The sequence below is a fragment of the Lagopus muta genome, chromosome 1, assembly GCF_023343835.1.
Source record: "Lagopus muta isolate bLagMut1 chromosome 1, bLagMut1 primary, whole genome shotgun sequence".
In the NCBI taxonomy this organism is placed as follows: domain Eukaryota; kingdom Metazoa; phylum Chordata; class Aves; order Galliformes; family Phasianidae; genus Lagopus; species Lagopus muta.
Genome location: NC_064433.1, coordinates 132,386,544 through 132,408,257, shown reverse-complemented (window position 1 = coordinate 132,408,257; position 21,714 = coordinate 132,386,544). Strand labels below are relative to the sequence as shown.

Sequence of the window (21,714 nt, the reverse complement as noted above, 5' to 3'; positions counted from 1 at the left end):
GTAGGAGCAAATGACTACAAAACCCAAAATGGGGAGCAGTATGACTTGTCAAGGTATCAAGGAGGGAAGGAAAAAGTGAAGGATGGAGAAAGTATAGGAAGAGCTTAGAGAGGAAAATCCTGCCAACTAAAGGACCTGAAACCCTGGGTTCCATCAGTCCATGTGCAAAATGCTGATAGTGGACTGAAAAACAGAGCCCAGTGAGAGCCTGCTAATGCTGTGCCTCAAGTGTCTGCAGCTAGTGAAGGAGATTAAAAACTGGAACCTGCAGCTCAGAAGGGTTTCAGGAGCTGTGATAGAGTGGGTGAGTATTTCTGGCACTGGTGTCCTTTGAATGGGTGGTAGCGCCCACCTCAGCCATTGCAGGCTCTCTCTCCTTGGGTGTCATACTAACTCCACAGATTTATGAAAAATGCAGTTCCAAACCATCTCCACCACCCACCACTTTGCTCATATTACCATATCTGTAGACCCCCAAGCTAGACACCCTGTAAATTCCTGTTGCAAAAGAATTTGTCTTCTGTGACTTTGGATCACCTTCCCATTCTCCCAGGCAGCCATCTGTCCCTGCCCCTACTAATCCCCTTTCAGACAGAACATGTATACAAACCCACAGCAGCCCGAACAGCAACCAGCAGCCAACATGCTGTCTCCTGGATGGTATTTCAGCTGCATGACTTACTGCTCTGTATATCAAGGGTGTGTTTTGTATTTTTTTTTCCCCTTAAATCCTTCACCTCACACAGCCTCTTCAGATCTCTTAGGCCTGGTGTCTCTCTTTATCTCCCATCCTCCACTTCTTCCTCTGCCAACAACACCAACCTCCGTATCTTTTTCATCTTGTCCCACAGAGCATTTCTGTGCCTTCTCTACAGCCTGTTATGCTCAGGAAAAATCTGTTCATCGCACCTCCACCCGCATCTCATTGAAATTAGTGCTAAAAACTCAGTTCTGCTGTGAAACCCTGGAAAAATGAGAGGGAGGACTGGTAACAGAAATCAGAAGAGAATCTCCCAAGCTTGCCCTTGCATCAGCAGCAGCAATATGTGCCTGTGTCTTAGCACATCTCTTCATGATCTTTTGGTTGCCACCTTTATTTTTTCTTTTCTTTCCCCATCTGTTTTTGGTCCCCCACCTCTCCTTCAGTGCTGAATATAAATTAAAACAGAGACACCATGTTTTTCCATGCATTTTGAGCAATGCAGCATATACATATCTTGTAATTTGAAGCATGAATACTGTTAATAATCTTGAGAATGGAATATATATTGCAAGCTGGTGACATCTCCCAAGGAAAATATTTTAATATTAAAAAAAAAAAAAGGCAGAGGGAGGGGAATGAGACAATACAAGATTTAAACAAACTGGCCTGATGGACAGCATTGCAGATTGAACTCTATCCAGCCGAGTGCAAGTAGTTTGAACTAATATCTGTTGGAACTCATGGCACAAAGAAAGATGCTCTGAGTGAACTTAAACTCGTAAGAGGGCAGCTCAGAGGACGTCAGACTGATCTTCACTCCTTATCACAGAGCTTCCAGTCGCTTTCTTTTAGCAAGAGTAGCAATTTTTCATCTAGAAAATCCTATTTTGTGTTTCCTCTCTTTGTTCACTTGTTACCAAATTAAAATCCTATTAAATTGCACACCTGCAGTGGGTTTATCTGCAGAGCACTGTGCTGTGGCTTTTAATCCATTTCCACGCCTCTGTACCATACAATATACTGCAAATCAGAGCAAAGAGGCTGAGGGAACACTGTTCACAGCTCTTTTGGCAAAAAGCAAAGCAAATACTTTGATTTGTTAAAAAGGGGGAAAAATAAGGAAGTATTAACTGCTTCACTTAAGTGAATAGGGAATGGTCATCTGAATAGTCTGTGTAATCCAGGACACAGAAATCAAGTAAAATAATTAACTAAAATGATCGAAAATAAGAGCACAGTGTTGACCCTGCTTTAATTCATTGACAAAATTTCCACTGATTTTAAGGAAGACAGGATTTCAGTATGTAAAAGCAGTCCCTGGGAGGGAGGGGGCAGCACTATGATTATTTGTTTTGGAGAAGAATAGTTGATAGTAGCCACATAAAGTGTGAGCACCAAAAAGGTGCTGGCACTACTGTTACACCTCTGCCATCCTATGGGGAAGCTCAGTGGTATATCCTCCTGTTGCTTTAACTGATGTAAAGTAGGTTGAGTATCAGCACAAAAACGGACAGGAAAAAAAAAACAGAATATGAGGCAGGAAAGTAGAGAGAAGACTTTCTTGTTTAACAAAGTTGATTTAGCAAAGATGATGAAGTTAAACAAACTGGCTTTAACAAGATGATTTACATGATTTACAGTTCTTCCAATCAAAATGCTTGCATGTTTCTTTTCTAACTTGCAGCTCACCCAGGTCATTTGGAAGACAAAATAGCAAAAACTTCCACTCAGTTGGATCTTGTGGTCAGAAGAAAAGCGCTTCTTACTCAAAGAGATGGACAGAATGCTTCTTTTCATTTTTGCCTCCCATTCCCAGTTAATTTTCAGAGAAAATCAGCCTGACTTTCAAAAACACTTCGTAAGCATAGACCAGTCTTACTTTCTAATACAATTTTAAGAAATAATATTTTCATTCTCTTAAGTTTAAGATCTTCCTCTGTAAATACTAAATGCCAAACTGTGCTAGTGAGACAGCTATTGCAAGTTGTCATGTGTTCTGGTTATTAGACTTCATTTGAATAAATCTTCAGAATGAAAAGGTGAAATGTGTGGTTTTGTAATTTTATTTCTTGGAGTTCAGACATCAAGGAAGCAGAAGGCCCATTTGAAGGCATTGTGTTAAACTTATCTGGAAACTGCAGAATAGATTGATGACCCTGAATCAGTGCTGCTTTGTATCAGCAGAATGCAATTTAAAATTGACATTTATTGCATGTAGAGCTTAGCACTGATTTCTGTGTCTTGAAAAACTCCCGCTTGCTTCCCACTTGTGCGGGATACAAGAGTCGATATGTCAGACCTAATTCTATTAACTGACATCAAATAGGTTGTTATTGATTTGTTTATGTCAGAAACTAAGTTGTTGGAATGTGCTCTACAAGCAGGGTATGAGCAAAGAATCTACAAAGAGGAACCTGGAGCAAACCTATATGTTAAGGTAAATTTAGAGAATGAAATACATGTGGCACATGCATCACAATGCACGAGGAATTCAACTAATTGTCATGTGCAAACACTGGGGAATTGGGTTTCTTAGGTGCTTTTGAAAAGTGTGTCCTGTGGGAGGAGGCTTCCTGGGTGTGCTCATTGTTTCAAGAGGGGACAGCTGCTCCATTAATTTTAATAAGGGACATTTCCTTAGCTAGAGAAAAGCATTCCTCGGGAGTTTATCAAACTTTTACTCATTTTGTGCTTGAGAAATCTACATTTATTTGTTCCTTGCATCTACACTCCTTAGCTCAAGCACTGAAATGGGAATCGGTAGACAAAATAGCACAGCCCATGCAGTCAGGACCATATGCTAAAGGAACAGCAGGAGAGCATTCAGTTCCCAGGCTGAGAACTTGGTGGGGAAATTACATACACCGGGGATGTATCTTTACTGTCTGAAAAATGAATTTCAGCCTTAAGGCTCGCTGCACTCCTTCAGGTGATTACGGTGAGGATAAAGGAATAAAATAAACAAAAAGAAGTTAAAAGTACTCAGCATTTCATAGATCCTTTACACACAAGATGAGATATGCATTTTGCTCCCATGAGGCAATCAAGCAGAAGCCATTGACGAACTCTGAAATCTGCTCTTCACAGCTTTAAAGGATCTGCTACATGTCCCTGAGAACCTGCAATGGAATAATAGCATCACAGAATCATTAAGGTTGGAAAAGGCCTCTCAGATCATCCAGTCCAGCCGTCAGCCCACCCCACCATGCCCACTGACCATGTCCCTCAGTGCCACATCCACACGGTTCTGGAATACCTCCAGGGATGGTGTCTGCACCACCTCCCTGGGCACCTGGTGCTACTGCCTCACTGCTCTTTTTATAAGAAGTGTTTCCTAATACCCAGCCTGAACCTCCCCTGGTGCAACTTGAGGCCATCACCTCCTGTCCTATTACTGTTACCTGGGAGAAGAGGCTGACCCCCTTCTCTCCACAACCTCTTTTCAGGTAGCTGCAGGGAACGATAAGGTCTCCCCTGAGCCTCCTCTTCTCCGGACTAAACAATCCCAGTTCCCTCAGCCACTCCCCATCAGGCTAGTGCTCCAGACCCCTCACAGCTTTGCTGCCTTTCTCTGGACACACTCCATGGTGTGGATATGTTTCTTGTAGTGATGGGGCCAAAACTGAACACAGCACTGAGGTGGCCTCACTGGTGCCAAGTGCAGAGGGACGATCACCCCCCTGCTCCTGCTTGGTCACACCATTTCTGATACAAGCGAGGATATCGTCGGCTTTCTTGGCCACCCGGGCTATTTCATACAATTGAGTTCGCAGCGCTGCTCTGAAGGGATCTACTGCCAAGTGAAGCACCCCTGTGGGGTAGAATCGTTTAAATAAACTCCAACATTCACGTCTTTGCCTGATTAAGATCTTGCCCAGCGAGCACAGCACACGCAGGGCTGCACGGCGGAGATGTGCCCCGCGCAGTGCAGAGCTGTCCAAAGGCAGCGAGCCGTTCCCGCTCTCGGCACTCTGTCTCCGTATCACACACGGGCCGGGCGGACCGGGGGGCGTTGCGGGCGGCCCCGCGGAGCCGCACTCGCAGCGGGCGGCCGCGGGAGGGTGCTGCGGGCCGCGCCGCAGAAGATGTCGGCGGCGCGGTGCTGGTGGTGGCTGCCGGCGCTGCTATGGGGCGGCGCGGGGGGCTACGTGGTTCTCAGCTCGGTGTCCTGGCCGCTGCCCGAGGCGGGGGGAGCGGCAGACGAGCTGCACAGCTCCTCCACCGAGGAGGCTCTGCCCGGCCTTCTGGAGGAGGCGGGCGGCATCTGGAAGCAGAGCTTCCCGGCCTCGGCGTACCGGGAGGACGCGGCGCTGGGCCCCGGGGCGTCGGCGCGGCGCTCGGAGCAGGGGGCCGCCCCCTCCCGGATGTTCTCGTACCGCCGGCAGCCCGCAGCACCGCCGGGCCGCGCCGCCACCGCCCGCCGCCTCGCCCGACACGGCGCCTGGGGCTTCGTGGCCTCCCGGGCCGCCCACGGAAAGGTACCGCGGGGAGGGGGTGGCGGGTCGCTGCCGGGGGGTTCCGGCTTTAACGTGTTCCCCTGCGTGTTCCCTGGCGCTATACTGAGACAGCTTTGATAGCTCCTGAACGAGCCCACAGCGTGGGTAGCTCACTGACCGCTTCACTAGCTGCTGACTTGGTCTTGTTATTTTAAACTTCAGAGAGCTGGGCTGAGCCAGTGGGCGCCTACGTTAACGTGAAACAAGACGTTTAACACCGTATCATTAATTACACGTATACAGCTGTGCACAAAACCTCTGGTTCCACGTCAGGTTGACAGAGACTCTCTTGAAGCCCTAAGACTTGAGCGCTGCTGGTTGATGCACTCAGCGCAGCCCCTTGGTAGGACAGCTCCCATACTGGCTGCAGTTACCTGGAGGATTGCGTCAGGCTGGCGGTTAGGGAAAGGGGCTGCACCAGAGGCGTGGAACAGGCTGCCCAGGGCAGCGATGGAGTTCAAGGAGCGATTGGACAGCGCTCTCAGATACAGGGTTTGGATTTTGGGTGGTGCTGTGCGGAGCCAGGAGCTTGGCTTTGTGATTCATGAGTCCCTCCAACTCTGGATATTCTGTGACTCTGTAATATTACTGACAGCTGCTGGTTTTGTTTTGTTCTGTTTTGTTTTATTTTTCCCATTGCAATTCTTAATAATAAACAGGCATTTTTAGCTTCAAAGTTATACAGCTTCATTAAAGTGTCCCTACTAATGTTTATGAGGACCGTTTATAAGCACTATAAACATTCAAATTCTAAAAGTGTATGAACATTAAAAAATGAAAAGCATGCACTCCAAGTAATAACATCATCCAGAGTTTTCTTATTAAGTGTTCACACTTAACTTGATTTCGCTGTAAAGGATTTTACCAGCTGCATTGACTGATAATTATACTATTTAACACGGAAATGACCACGAAGAAAGAAATATCTGAAGACATGAGAAAGTAGTAATTCAGTAAAAATGTGTCTCTTGATGACAGCAGAAGGTGGGAGACTGAGCAGCTGGGGGTTGCTGTCCTTCCTTCTAAATCTCCCTGGGTAATGACCAACACTGGGAACTGTCTGTGTGCAGAGATGCTGACGATGACTTATTTGGGTTTTGCAGATCCAAGGAATGCCCTATGGGAACCTTTTGCCTGTCAGTGACGGTCCTGTCAATAACAGCACCGGGATTCCTTTCTTTTATGTGACACTGAAAGATAATGCAGTGGCAGATCTCCTTAAGGATCCTGTAGCGTCACTGACCCTACCAGAATCAGATGGGAATTTCTGCAGGTAACAGAATTTTATCTGCCAAGTACCAACCTCAGTGAGAACAAATGTAGGCAAATACCCTAATGATTCTATGATTCTGTTCAGGAACATGGTTTGGTGGATGTCATTGGTGGTGGATGGATAGTTGGTGATCCTAGAGATCTTTCCCAGTCCTAAGGGTTCTATGATTCAGTGATCTCTCCTTGGAGGTGTCTCCATGAATTCTAGGCGTTCAAGATCCAATTATAAACCATAGTGATCTAGTCAGTAATGTCTGCAGAGTTTCAAGGGCTGTTGAAGTCAGAGTATCATAAAATCATTAAGGTTGCAAAAGACTTCTCAGATGAGCCAGTCCAACCACCAGCCCACTGATCACGTCCCTCAGTGCCACATCCACACGGTTCTGGAACACCTCCAAGGATGGTGACTGTACCACTTCTCTAGGCAGCCTGTGCCTCTGCATTACTGCTCTTTCTGAGAAGAGATGTTTCCTAATATCGAACCTGAACCTCCCTGATGCAACTTAAAGCTTTACCTCTTGTCTTATCATCTTGGCACTCTACACAGATCATCAGGTTCAACTGCCAACCCATCACAACCACGCCCACTAAACCATGTCCCTAAGTGCCACCTCTACCGACACCTGACAGCTCTGGACATCCCACTGGTTGGGTTGTAGCTCCCGAGAAGAGATTTTGGTAAACAACAATCTTCCATGTAAAGGATGCTGGGTTTGAGATGTACTGATCTACAGCCGGTCTGAGATAAACAGTGAGCTTTCTTTCTTTCTCTCTAACCACACAAACAATGAGCACAAGCTGAAGTGCTACATGTTAAAATGTATGTATGTAAACTCAAAGCTGATAGAGTTTTCCCCCACCATGCTTTCCTCTGTGAAAAAGACGTATCTGCACCATATGTTTGTTTACAGTCAGTCATGCATCAAGCATGGCTGGGTCAGCCTTGTGTGAGGTGTCATTTCCAGAGGCCTCTTTACGTGACGAGGTAGATGACACCAAAACTGTGTCAGACAGGGCTCCATTAGCAAAGCAGATCATAGCTGATATAGGGAAATAAATAGAATAACTGGGAATTACAGACTGCCTCAGAAAGAAATGAGATCATAAGGTCCTCTTTGGGGGAAGAGAGGTTTGTCTTAGGAACTGCATCCCAAGCTTACCTGATTGGAGCTGAATGTCATCTCAAATTTCACTCCTGCTATCTGAAGAGAACATGGGAAAAAAACAGTGAATGGCAAATATAAAGCAAGGCACTGTTCCTCTTGTCTGTATTTGTCTCCAGAATATGCTCTTTGTTTTCTTAAGACTTAGATGGTGGTAAAAAGAGTTATGTCAGGCTAATGTCCCATTCCCAAGGAATGGAAGGCTGCCAGGAAACGACGGCTTCCTCTTGCAATGTAAAGCACCAATACATACTTTCCATCATTACATTTATTAAGGTAAATAATTAATGTTTATTAAGGCCCCAGGAAGACTCATTGCGTTCTTCCAGTGCTTAAAGGGAGCTTATAAACAGGAAGGAGGCCAACTATTTACATGGGCTGATAGTAATAGGACAAGGGGAAATGGTTTAAAACTAAAAGAGGGGAGATTTAGGTTGGATGTTAGGGGGAAATTCTTTACTAAGAGGGTGGTGAGGCCCTGGCACAGCTGCCCAGAGAAGCTGTGGTGCCCATCCCTGGAGGCACTCAAGGCCAGGTTGGATGGGGCCCTGGGCAGCCTGAGCTGGAGGGGATTTGGACTGGCTGGGCTTTGAGTTCCTTTCCAATCCAAACCATTCTGTAATTCTATGATAATTCAGCTTTGAATGGTTGAAAAGGTCAACAGAGTGGTGGAGCTAAGACTCCATTACTCCACATTACTCTGTTGCTTAAAATTATTTCATTAAATATTTTGAATTAATAATTTCAAATTGTAATTAAATTTATCAGTTGTTTCATAAAAGGGTAATGGAGCTTATTCTTGCTTTCTAAGCTTTTTCATTCAATCAAATAATGAACAGAATATCTAGATCAAGTACTTAAAAATGTATGGCCAGATCCACATCCCAGCAGCAACACAGATGCCCTATTTTCAGAGGCTCAGTGCTCAGAGCAGCTGCCATTGATGTCAGCTGTTGGTGATGAGCACTTCTGAGGATTACACATGCATTTAGGCACTGGAGTGTGGCCTTTCATCCCTGACTTTAAACATCCACTTTTGAAAGTCCTTGCCTTTTATGTTTTAGCAACGTTGCTGCCTGATTTACCTGCTTAGGAAGTGCCAATTTACCAACAAAGGAGAAATGATTCATGATTTATAAAAATACAAAATTCAGATACATCACAACCCTTCAAGAATATTTATTCACTGTCATCCTATTAAGTACCTATTAATTTCCCTAACTAACCACTGCTCTATTGCTCAGTATGTCTGTGCTTTGTGCTGCAGCACTCTGGGCACTGGTAATGCCTATTTCAGGACAGCTGAGGCCTCTATAATTGCCAGTGGCCACATCCCTACACTTGTTGCTCCCTCTTTCTTTTGCATCAGCTCAGAAATTTGCCTGACCTTGAGTTCAAACAGAATTCTGAAGAAACTTGCAGTAGCTCACTGGGAGCCAGAGAAGCACAAGGGAGAGCAGAGGAGGGAAGGTGGGAGAAAATAGGAGACTCCCTTTTTAGCATGTAACCACACTTTAAATATTGAGCTTGCTACTCAACAGAATACAAAGATTCAGAGTCTAATCACTGTTCCTTGCATTATTTCTTTTGTCAGTCCTTTCTGTTTACTTTTCATTATTTCATTATTGCAACATCTCAGCCTTCTGCAGCACTCCAGTACCCCACAGGAAAGCTTCAGCAGCTTCTGCCAGGCTTCTTCTATGCCAAGTTGTCCAGAGCGGCCGTGTGAGCAACAGGGAGCATCCTTAGTGCTGGGCTTTGTGAGGTGATGTAGCAGTCTTCTCTCTCCTCCTTGCTCATGCCTGTTATCCTGGCAGACCTCATATTGTGCTAGATGTCAAGGCAGTATCTGTGAGGTTTTCTTCAAAAAAAGAAGTGCCATTTATAGATGGTATTAATACCAAAACTTCTCTCAGTCTAGGACATTATTAGTTGTTTTAATTCCAAAATAATTATGCAAAATAGCTGAAGGAATAATGCTCGACGTGAGAAAGTTCATGTCCTTATATGCCAGCAGTGAATTTGGCCTTGTAGCTTGTTTACATGTATAATTTTATTAGAATGCAACTATTAAACTGCTCTAAGTTGTGCGACTTAAAATAACTGAAAGCTGTTTGATGCTCATAGTCAATGCTTGGTGTTTGTGTTTGGTGCTCTCCTGGAGAATGCTCCTGACCTATTGCATACAAAGGAAATCTCTGGCCTTTTGCAAGAAAACATAGCTGACATTTCGATAGTCTTCTTGTATCTAATGAGTTTCAAGTGGCTTGTGTGCTTGTACATCAGTTTGATATTAAATTTAGTAGTGAATTTCATTTGCTTTGGTTCAGAATATACTCAGGTTTCAAACCTTGACAATAAATATTCCCCCTTTCTGGGCTGTAAGGGATATAGGGTGGCCTTTTTTGTTTTCCAGCCTTAGTACTTAATCATCTGGGGAAAAAGAATTAAAAAGCTCGAACTGTGCTGGCTTTTAAAAATGAAAGAAAGAGAGCTGTGATAGATGGTATCAGGGTTGCAATGCATGCTACTGTTGCAACTATAGCCTGGATTCCTCATCTCTGACCTAGAGATTTCCATTTCCCAGAGGGACACAGGCTGTTCCTCTCTCTGCAGATGCTCTCTGATGGTCAGGCTGCAGGAGTGTTAGTTAGTGGTGACACTCTGTCTGATCTGATGGCAGATAAATGGATAATGGAGGCAAGAAAAATTAAATGGTTCAAGGCTATAAATAGACTACACTGGCATGCCTATTCTGCAGAGAAACTGAAAAGATTGAGTCTTATTCTTGCAGATTTCAGAGAGAACAAGACTGGGGCCTATACTAAAGAATAGAGAGGCTATTGTTCTGAATAAATTTCCCAACACACAAGCTGCTTGGAAAGAGGATCTCTTTCCAAGTAAGATCCTGGACCTGCCTTATTACTGCTGCAGTCTGGAAAACAGGCAATTAATTTTAAACATGTGTCATCTCCTTGACATCAGGTTCAGCACATTCAAAGGGACCAAATGCAGCTTTCTGAGAGGAGGAACAGTTACATGGCTGCCATAGGCTGGTTTTCACACAAGGGGAAAAGAAAGAGAAGTGATAAGCTAAGTCCTTAGGTTCGTTTCCCTTTGCTGTTAGCTTGAAGATGGTGTTTCAAATCCTCACTGCAGACTGGGAGCGATTTTGAGTGACCCAGATTCCTCTGCTGTTTTATGACATGCATCAGAGATGGCTCCTTCAGAGCCATTCCACCAACCCTGTTTCATCTTCTGCTTGAGGTACAACACTGGCATGAACTAAAGCATCTCCAGCATTTTTGGAGGGCGGCAGGCCACCAGGAGGACTGCTAGAGGAGAGCACTTTGGCAGGTGAGAGTTCCTGTTCTTTGGCTGGTTGCTGGCTTACATGAATTGCAAACTTTATTCTGAGGCAATCCTGAGAGAAAGACAGACTGCTTTGGATGGCAGGCACAGCCCTTGAGGTGTCAGTTGGTGATCTGATGTTTATCTGCCTCTGGGCACAGTCGCTTAATCCAAGGATGAACATAACAAAGCAATTTAGCATTGCACCTTCACACAGGGAGAAGTCACGCATACAGAAGACAAAGGCTGAATCCAAACATCCTTCAGTTTTTGGGAAGTTGAGAACCCACCTCATGGTGTTATGTGGCACAGGCACATTTCTAGTTCAGGTATTTATACTGGCTCTTTTCAGTCATATGCAAATAATTATGTCAGTAGCTCTTCCTGAAAAAAATCTGTACTTAAAAATTCAGGAAGACATCAAATTAGAAAGTCAAATATGAAACCTACTATCATCATGACCCAATGCACGCAATATAGCTCCAAATTACTTTGTTGTTTTTTCTCCTGTATTCTTAAAAAAACAGCTTCCCAAAATCCCTGTCTGGTACACCAACATGTGTTTCTCTGACTTTGCTTACAGAAACAGTTGATGCTATGATTCTGGGGTTTTTTTGTTTTTTTTGTTTTCCCTGTGAATTGTCTGTGGTTGAACTATATAAAACCTTCCTGGCTTAACCATACAGTTCAACTAAAAAAATTGGTTGTTACTGTCAACAAAGACAGGCAAAGAATCTGTCATGACATAAGAAATTACAGTTAAAGCATTCTAGAAAGTATTCTCTTCTAGGAACAGCAGAATGACTTAAAACATTCAGACAGGTAGACTATGAGCACTGGATCACTTGGATGAAGAAAAGCCATTGTACTCTTCAGCTCCCAAGCCTGACGTCAGGTCCAGCATGGAAGACAGCTCTTCTGAAAGTCAAGATGTCTTTTGAGTGTCTCTGCTGGCTCTGAAACGTTTGTCCAAGCCATAGCAGAGCAAAACTGCCCTACCATATCCAGCTGAAGGCCAGTAACAGCTTTTCAGATTATGAAATTGCTTTCAGCAGAGATTTTCTTTGACGTTCATGCCATGTGGATTAGCAGCACCAATGCACTCTTTATGCCTCAGAGTCTCCATCAGTTAGTGACGAGCAAATGGAATGAATAAGGAGGATAACTCGCTTTTCAAAATTAAACAGATTTAATGAGCAGAATTATATGCACCCTGCAATAATTCCCAAAGCACATAGCGTTTCCTTTGTTATTTCATGTAGATTTTAGAAGACAAGAAATTCTATGATGCCATACTAGCTATTTGGGACAAGGCAGATAGGGGTCCTATGCAGGAGGACAAAGTGCCTGTCTTGTGTGGGTGGAAGCAGATGGGGATCAGCAAGTTCATCCTCAGCCAGTCCTAATGGCATAGATTTATATGGATGCAGCTACCACTGCAGGACAATCTTATGCCACACATGAGGTGCTCTAAAGTACCAGGAATAGGAATAGCAATAATAGAGCTTTCTTGGCTCCCCCTTTCTCCAACTGCAGAAAGCTTTCACAGCTTCTTCTCTCTTTTGTTCTGCTCAAGAAGAAATAGAGGAGTAAAGTTTTCTCCTGGAAGGATGGAAAGTGCTGTCTTTTCAGGGGAGAAGAGTAGCTCTTCAATGGGAAAAGCAGGCTGGGGAAGAACAGAGAGATTCCCATCTATAGATCCCTGTTTCCTCCACCAATCCCTGGAGCATCACTGAATTCTTCCACTTTCCTACTGATTCCTTCTTGGGAACATTTGGTGGTTTTTCTCAAGCGCTTCCCGAACTCTTCTTCTGCTTTTACTGCTGATCTGTGCCAGTCTGTTCTATCTCAGTGGAGTTAAAGGATAAGGATAAAGGTAATACATGAAAAAACCAAGAGCCAGAGGATAATTCATCAAAGAAGGGATCTCAAATAAAAAAAGGAACCCTAACAAAGTCCCAGTATCATCGCCTTGTGAACCCATATAATGACATCAGCCTGAACCATACATTCATCAGATCAGCACTTAGCTAGTTTTGGTACAGGAACCTTCTAATTGTAAGCTACAAGCTGGCTTATGCAGTAAACAATTTAATGAGTAGGTGGCACTCTTTGCCCTGAACCAGTCCTGAACTGTGACTCAGAAAGTGCAGAAGTGGTATGCAGTAAAATAAGTGGGACGTGTTCATCAGCAGTATGCTTCCCATCATTGCTGAGAAGCATATTCACTTGGACGCTGGCCGGCCCATAGCTCAGCAGAGCTAGCTAAGATGGAACTCTGAGGGCCAGCTGAACGGAAGCGAATGCAGCTCCCTCTCCAACTTCACATGCTCACAGGAGAGAACTGCCCAGGGTGGGTCAAACTCTGCATACCTTGTTTGCTCACCATAAGCAGAGGGATGGAGACAATCAATTCTTCTTTCTTCACAAATCAGATGAATAATTAAGAGAATGTCTCTTAATGCACCGTGTTCTTACAAAGTGCATAAGCTGAATCCTCTTCCATTTTCATCTGGCTTCAGTTAATTTCTGCAAGAAGGTGTATATATTTTATATAAGCATAAATAAATAAACATGTTCCCTATTGATTTGTCTTGTTCCACAAGTCGTTGCTTTTTCTCCCCTTCAGTTCTCATCACAGCCTCCATGAAGACCTCTCCAGGGCTGCAGATGATTCTCTAGCTGGGACCTAAGAAGCCATCCATGGTTTCCTTGGCATGGAGACAGTGCAGTCAGCATGCCTTCTCTTTCCATGGCCCTGCCTCCCCACAGCCCCCATCAGCAGTGCACAAATTTGATATAAAGCTGTTTCTGCATTCCTTGTGCCAACCAAGGCAAAAGGAACCCAAGGACTGAGAGCTGAATATGGATTAATTTAGGTAGAAGGCAAGAAATAACTAGGGAATGCATGGCTACACCCCTATGGATGTGTAGGAGGGATACTTTAGCAAATATACCTCTAAATTTATCCTTAATATCCCTTCATTATCGTTAGTAAAAACATAAGCCATGTCACTGGCTGTATCCCCTTACTCCTAAGAAATAAAACCTGTGTGTACATTAATTACACCAGTAGCACCAATGAAAAGTCAAAACCCGTTCACAACACAGAAGAGATTTAACTTCTAGTGTTTTTTGATTATTTAGAAACCATAAAAGTAATCATTCATTATTAGGGGAATCCTATGCCAAAAGTGATGTAGAAACAGATTTATTTCAGAATATGAAGGGCTCCTTTGATTGAAACAAATACTAATGTTAGTGTAAGATTAGAGTACAAGGTCAGCGTTCTGAAACAGAAAACCTATGATAAGAGGCAGTGTTAAAAGCAAAGCAGCCAAATAATAATACTAGATTCAAATGTGCGGTTGTCCTTGTTCAGCTCTTCTAAACTTTATCGTGCATGCTTTTAACAAATAATTTACCTAATTTCCCAGAAAAATGAACTTCTGCCTCTCCAGAGCATTGCTCAGTTGTACAAAATCCAGTCTGAATAACTTTTACTGGGAATGGTAGTATTGTGTGTAACAGTGTAACACTCTGAGAGGAGAGAATAACATACAGAAAACTAAAAACAGAAGAAAGAGGCAGGGAAAAATATACAGCAATAAAAAGATTCCAGATATAGCTGTACAGTATGTAGGTTTTGTCATCAGCCATATATGCAGTGTGCAGTTTTTCCTGTAAACCAGGGAAAAACCACATCTGACACACCTATCAGGCAAAAAAAAATGCTTAAGAAAGGAAGGCAACATTCACTGCATAACAGCAACATCAAGTCAATTGCCAACTCAAAAATCAGCAAGTACTGAGAATAAATATTTGCACGAAAAGATCAAATAATTGCCATTTGAGAAGATATAAACCTCTTTCTGCTCCTACCTACAGCCACATGGATCACCTTGATCACTCTGTAAAATGAAGACATCCTTTAAAACAATCCCTGAAAGTAGTTAACATTTTACCTAGGGGCTGTACCAGACAAAAGCAGCTGCAAATAGCCCTCCTCACTTTCAGTTGTTTTATGCCACTACTAGGCTATGGATAAAATGGTTTTCATATACAAAGGGTTACTAGTTTAAAGCAAATGTTTTGAACTGCAGTTTTGCTAGTGAGAATTCCCTTCCATATTCTGAAGACTCAGTGAGTTAAATGTATAAAAATACGTAGGGTGCCAAGGTGATAGGATGAGAAGGAATGGCCTCAAATTGCACCGGGGACGTTCAGGTTGGAAAGTGGGGAAAAATTCATATCAGGAAGAGTTGGTGAAGCTACCACCGAAACAGTGAAGTGGAACAGTCTGCCCAGGGAGGTGATGGAGTCACTGTCCATGGAGGTGTTCAATAAATGTGTGGATGTGGCACTGAGGGATGTGGTTAATGGATGTGGTGGTGATGGGTTGATGGTTGGATTAGATGATCTGAAAGGGCTTTTCCAACCTTATTGAGTCTATGATTCTGCGACCATGTAGACAAGTCTATACTATGAATGTACACTGGTAAAATTCCTTGTGTCTGGGTAAGGAATGTGGATTTTCAGGTATTCAGGACACCATTTGTTATTTCATAATTAAAAAAAAAAAAAAAAAGTATTGCAGAAAATGGGGCCATTATTTATTGATGTGAACAGAAAGCTTGAGCTTGACCCTTAGTGGCTGAGCTTCCTCTCATGCATGGCAAGGGAAAAGAAGCACAAGTGCAGTTTGTCCAGACATCGTTAGGCTGAACATCACCTTCAGAGAACAGCTGCTCCATCCTGAACAGGATGCTAAAAACACACCCCAGAGATGATGTGACTGCAAACGGCTCCTTGGATCTCAGGCTACAGACTGTGCCAAGTGCTCACTGGGCATAGCTGAGTATCAACCAGCTCGCTGTATTTCCTTGCATATTTCTGTTTGTGGTCCTGTCTATAAAAGCAGACACTTTATCCAGTAAGCTACGCAGTCTTTCATAACCATCTGTGGGGAATCTGCAGGTGTTAAATTAGCTGCAGGAGGATGCCCATATGTTTCCTGCATGTGATAGGCACATATTGAGAGTTACAACAAAAAAAGCCATTGCAGATTGCACACAGTTAATGCTAAAGGGCTCAAGCCGAGATCCTTAAGTAAAATTGCACACAAATGAGATGTAATTTACTGCACTGCTTCAGATTAAAACTGAGCAAGAAATGCAATCTTCATTTCCTAAAGTAGTTTTCAGGGCATATGTTTGTAAGTGGGGACCCAGTCTTGGGCAATGCTGAACAGTCTCAGTGTGCTGGCAATGAGCCGTGGGGCTGTTCAGCACATCTACGGAGCAGGCCTTTGTAGTCATTTCATGAAACTTTTTTGCAGTTTGTCAGTTTACATATGATTTATATCACTGTACTGTAGAAGTCAGAGTCAGCAGTTGCTCCGTAGCTACTAATGGGAGTTATTTATTATTACTGTATAGAAAGAGCCAAAAGGCAACAAGTATCTACCCTGTCTCAGTTTGAAGGATGAGTGCAGTTGGATATATTTTTTTAATAGACCTTACTTGTCTCTCTTTCTTTTTTTTTTTCTTTTTTTTTTTTTTTTTTTTGGCTCGTTCTGTGATGAAAAGCAATGTAAAGCAGTTGAAAAATGGATAAAAGTGAACAAGAATTGATTTTCTAGGATAGGCAGAAGGAAAAAGGACACACAGATACAAGCATGCATAGTTATTTTGCAGGCACGGTCATATGTCATCTTACTAATTCTTTTCAGACTCTTGAATTCAAGTCTGTATGTCTGGAAAACCTGCCATTTTCACATTTAAAAATATATTTTTGAAGGCAGTTTTTAAAAGCATACATTAAGATTAAGTTGTCTACAGTAGAGATCTATGTCAGGTGAGTATTCGATCAAAAGACCCCCTGAATGTTACAGCTGATGGCAGAAAAGACCTGCGAGGTTTGAGAAACTTTTGCAGTTTGTAATATTTATGCAAAAGCAAATAAAACAAGCTATTACACATGAGCATTTTTCTCTGTGCACAGAAAAAACGTAGTTGATCCAGAGGATCCAAGGTGCGCCAGACTGACACTCACAGGACAGATGGTCACAGTGCCTCCAGAGGAAACGGAATTTGCCAAGCAAGCAATATTTTCTAGGTCTGTATGTGATATGCATAGAGTATAGTACAGCCTGCAGTTTTGAGACAAATATATAGATGTGGCCATTTGGTATGGAAAAGCTGAGAAGTAACAAACCTGATTTACTTTGGGGACAACAAAGTATGTTGAGCCTTTGCTGCTTTGAAATAACAAGCAGAGCTTTGTAACCTCGTTTTACCTACTGAGGCAAGGAATATGGAGACACAGTTACTAAATGTTAGATGTAAGTAAAACGTGTTTTGTAATCATGTGGCTCTGAGGAGAGATTCCATGAATACGGGGTGCATTTGTTAAGAGGGACACTGCATTTAGCAATTCTTCCTCACCACAGCACAAGAATTGCCCCTAATCCTGACAATAGCCAGAGCAGAGCTCTGCTTCCTTCCAGGTACCAGTCTGAAGCCTAATGCTTCTGTGATGCCAAACCTAATGGTTGGAAACAAAATTATGGATTGTCAGCTTCTCATCTCCTGGAAACTTTGCAGTCTGATAGCAAATAATTTGTCCTTCCCAACGTTGCAGTTCTTGACACCTTCAAATGAGCTACAACGGAGAATAAAAGAGTGTGCTGTCGGGCTGTCCTGAGAGAAATACAGGTCTTGTAGCAAGTGGTTACAGAAAGAGTCTGTGCACAAGAACTGCTTCCAAAGCCATAATAGTTACAGAACACGGTCTCCTGTCAGCAAACACGAGCACAGCCCTGACACCATTCACCTCACATCCAGTGTGTGCCCCACACCCTCAAGTGAGACCTGTTTTTATCAGAGTAATAGGCATCAAAAGCTCAAACTTCAGTTGGGACACACCTACAGCACAGGCTGCCAGGGATGGCCCTCCAGGTCATGTCCTGCCCAGTACAGCAAGTACTGTGGGGAAACTGGGATGTGCTGACACCCGGCATGGCCCAGATGCAATGTTCTCTCTGGCCTGCTAGGAGGGATCTGGGTGAACAGGTTTTAATAGGGTGGCATGAACAACAGGGTCAGTCTTGAGAAAATGGGGAAGCTGCGAGAGAAAGGCTGGCAGGGCAAATTAATTTTTTACAGGTCTAGGTAGCAGTGGTCACTGGCATAGAAGAGAAGCACACCAAATGAACATGATCACAGGACAACCAAACACAGTCCCTCGCCATAAAGTCCAGTGCTGCTGACCAGTGCTTCTAAGCAGTCTGTTTTTTCTGATGCTCTGTAAGGAATAAACATATACACTGCAGCTGCTCAAAGGAATCCTCATGGGAAAACCCTGAGGCAGCTGTCAATGTAGCTGGGTGGTCATGGAGATGAATGTAGTTGACTGCAGGGAAGAGGGCACTGCTCTTAAAGGCAAATTTGGTTGACACTGTCAGAGTGCCCCGTCATCCTCGTCATCCTCGTAGTAATTAATGGAACAACAAAGAAGCTGCTCCAGGTTATCACCTGGAGGTGATGCAGGGATGAGCTGCACCCTCAGCAGAGCTATAAGCTTCTCCCAGAAGTAGATGGTAAACCTTCCACACCATCCAATAGACCAGAAAGAAATAGTTGCCACTTATGCAGTGCTTTGGGTGCCTGTAGGACACCAGCAAGTCTGCAATAAAATCAGTTAATTTGCTGTGGCTGCTCAGAAATTGGTAAAGATTGTAATAGTCCCTGTGGCTTGAGTACAGCTGCATCTCCAATGACCTGCACATGGCCTCAAGCCTCCACCCTCCTTTCTTACAAAAAATACAGGCTCACCAAGGGAGGAAGTGGAATACTGAATAAAACCACAACCTCAGTTACCCTCCTTATAAGCCTTTAAGGCCACTGTCTCTGGTGGACCACCATCCTCTGGAGCCAAAAGGAGAGGAGCATCTGGGAACAGCTCAATGAAGCAATAACACACCCAGCAGATTGCTGCTGGCTTTTGCTCATAACCATGCAAAACAAAACAAAACCTAAATTCTGTCAGCAATGCCCCTGAGATGCCCACAAATAGCCTAGGGGCGGCTGACTGGGAAACAGGGAGTTACTGGAACCCACTCATGAGACCCTGCTGGCAGGAGTTCAAGCAATAGCAAATATGGGGCCAAGGACAGATGGATGCTGTATTTGCACACAAGCCTTTTCTACAAAATTTGCAGAAATCAGATTACTACAAGAGTTTCCTTTGAAGAGATACAAACACAACCTTGACACGTGTTCAAAAATTCTCCTTTAGCTGATTTTTATTTACTTATAAACCAAACCACATTTGCAACAAATTCTCTGTTCTGCAACAGAGGAAGGAGGTATTCATTGGCTACCTTAAGCTGCAGTTTTACCCATATTGAGGCGTGGAACATCATAAACCTTATTTCAAAGCAGGGCAAAAAAAGATGAATGATGGTGACTGTCAGATCTCGAGTTTCCTTCTGGCAAAGCACACTAGGCTGAAAAAAAAAATGAGACAAGGCATATGATCTGGCACATTGTTTAATATTTCTTTTTTTGTCCTTCCAGGCACCCAGTGATAAGAAAGTGGCCTCGTAGCTACGAGTGGTTCTTCATGAAAATGAATATCGAACACGTCTGGCTTCAGAGCTGGTATGGAGGTGTTTCTACCATTGCAGTAGAAGAGTATTTAAAAGCAGTTCCAAGTAAAGCTTGATTGAATGGGCTTTGATCTACGGCGCTTTCCTTTCTGAACACTTAAAAAATTTCACTCTAGATGGTTATCTTACAGTGATATATATATATTATTTTCAAAAGGCTTCAAAATAACTCTGTCTTACGTGGAGCAGGGTGAAAATAAACCAACACAGACTTTCAAATTATAAAGGAGAGGTAGATAGCAGCCCTACCCTGCAATGTAGAAACACGTCATTTCAAACAGGCAATGTATCATCTTGAATGTATCTGTTTGTTTAGACTTTTTTTTTTTGCCACTCACTAACTATGGTGTTCTGTTTCACAGAAAAGGCAAACTTGCCTATTCACAGCCCTCCATGTATTGTGGAAGTATTATTGCTGCTCAGTCTCTCTGATATAAGTGCTCTCATCTAAACCTAATAACTACACCATTAGATATTTAAGTTGTTAAAAGATTGTGCTAAAGCTGCTCTCGTTTGCTAACTTATATTTTCTACATGTATTTCTTCCTAATTGTCTAATTTAATATTTCAATTGGAAATTGAGTGGAAAGGCTCCAAAGACTTTTTGTGGAAAAAAATGCAAGCTGCTCAAACAAAACAACTTCAACAGAACTTGTCTTCTACCAACACAAAGCTGGTTAAACACGTAAAGAGACAAAACCAAACCAGGCTTACAGGGATTATCCAAATACAACTATAAACATTCTCCTAAGAAGACGTTAAGTATTCTTTGCTAGTCTGTTCCTGTTATGAAACACAAAAATTTTATCAATAGCCTGCAGTCCCACTTTTTTTGCACCCCATGTCCAGCCACCACTTTATTTTTGACTCATTTATGCAATGGACATTTGTAAACCCTCACCAACTAATCTAGGGATGGAGCCAGTCCCTTAGTTCTCATTTATTCCCTGAGGTTTAAGGAGTTTGTTCATGATATTTTTTTAAATAAGTCTGAAGATAGATAGATATTTCAGACCACAGAATGGCCTGGGTTGAAAAGGACCATATCGATCATCTAGTTTGCTATGCGCAGGGTCACCAACCACTAGATCATCAAAATACTCATTTTCCTAGTGTGGAAAGTGCAAACTTGTTTACAAACTCACTGTGAATAGGCAGTGAATACGCATCTTATAAAATAATCCCAAAAGAGTACAGAGCAGTTTTAATAATCTTCATCCCTTTCTTGAAATGTGCTGGTAATCTTATTCTGCAATTCCTAATGGTGTGACAGTGCAAAAGGTCCCATGGCTAGCATGTCACATCATGACACAGTTTGAAAACCATATGGCTGGTCTCCCTGTTACGTTAAGAAAGAAGCAGATTGAGATGGTTTTCTCTGAATCCCTGGGAGGGAAGCAGAGCCTTTGGCACTAGCCCACATCAACGCAGGCATGAGTAGTGTGGATTTCTCAGTGAGTGACCTGAGCTTTTACAGGTTAATCCCTGGCCAGAGTTCCAAGGCAGCTCAGGGAGCTGTGACCACCTGGAAGCCAATTAAGTGTAGCTGAGCTTATTTTGGTTCAGGCATGAAAAAAGAACATTATCCTCTGAACAGACCTGGGCACCGTGCTGTTTTAACTTCCAGGGCTACTCAGATTTTGGCCTCAAGTCTGCAGGCAACTCTAACGTTCCCAATATTCTGTAAGAACTGAAGGAAGATATGGGGAGAAACTTTCTTTAGACACTTGGTAAGCATTTTTTTCTTGTCTTATTGCCAGTGAGTCTGCAGATCTCTTGCAGAGGTAATTACACAAGATGAGGAAGTGTCCTGTCTGAATGTATTTCCCGTATTTTCTTGGCAGATGAACAGCATCCTCCCATCTAAATTTGCCCCCAAATCTGGTACTGTGTAGTACTGAATCAAAATGGCTGGTCCTGTACAAATGTACAGAATACCATTCAATGAAATCATTCTTGATTGGAATAATTTTGCCATGGACATCTTTGTGCACTATGGATTTGACACTGTCCACTAGGATTAATGGGACTTTCAAAACAGAGGTCAGTAGGCAGAGT

General features: G+C 43.1%; 1 protein-coding gene across 6 annotated transcripts; it reads left to right on the top strand.

Moving 5' to 3' along the window:
• The first annotated feature begins 4,763 nt into the window (after positions 1–4,763).
• CREG2 (cellular repressor of E1A stimulated genes 2) lies at positions 4,764–19,985 on the top strand. Of its 6 annotated transcripts, none has more exons than XR_007380865.1 (4): positions 4,764–5,181; positions 6,303–6,472; positions 7,019–7,222; positions 9,274–10,991. XR_007380865.1 is itself a non-coding variant. In XM_048967980.1 (4 exons), the coding sequence occupies exons 1-4, from the start codon at positions 4,789–4,791 to the stop codon at positions 19,710–19,712; spliced, it is 825 nt and encodes a 274-aa protein (XP_048823937.1). In that variant the 5' UTR covers positions 4,764–4,788; the 3' UTR covers positions 19,713–19,985. The 6 variants fall into 6 exon arrangements, 5 of the variants coding, with proteins under 5 accessions (XP_048823937.1, XP_048823947.1, XP_048823975.1 ...); XM_048967980.1 differs by lacking the exons at positions 7,019–7,222; positions 9,274–10,991 and adding exons at positions 16,989–17,102; positions 19,565–19,985; XM_048967990.1 differs by lacking the exon at positions 7,019–7,222 and having other exon boundaries at positions 9,274–9,399; positions 10,850–10,991.
• The last annotated feature ends 1,729 nt before the right edge of the window (positions 19,986–21,714 follow it).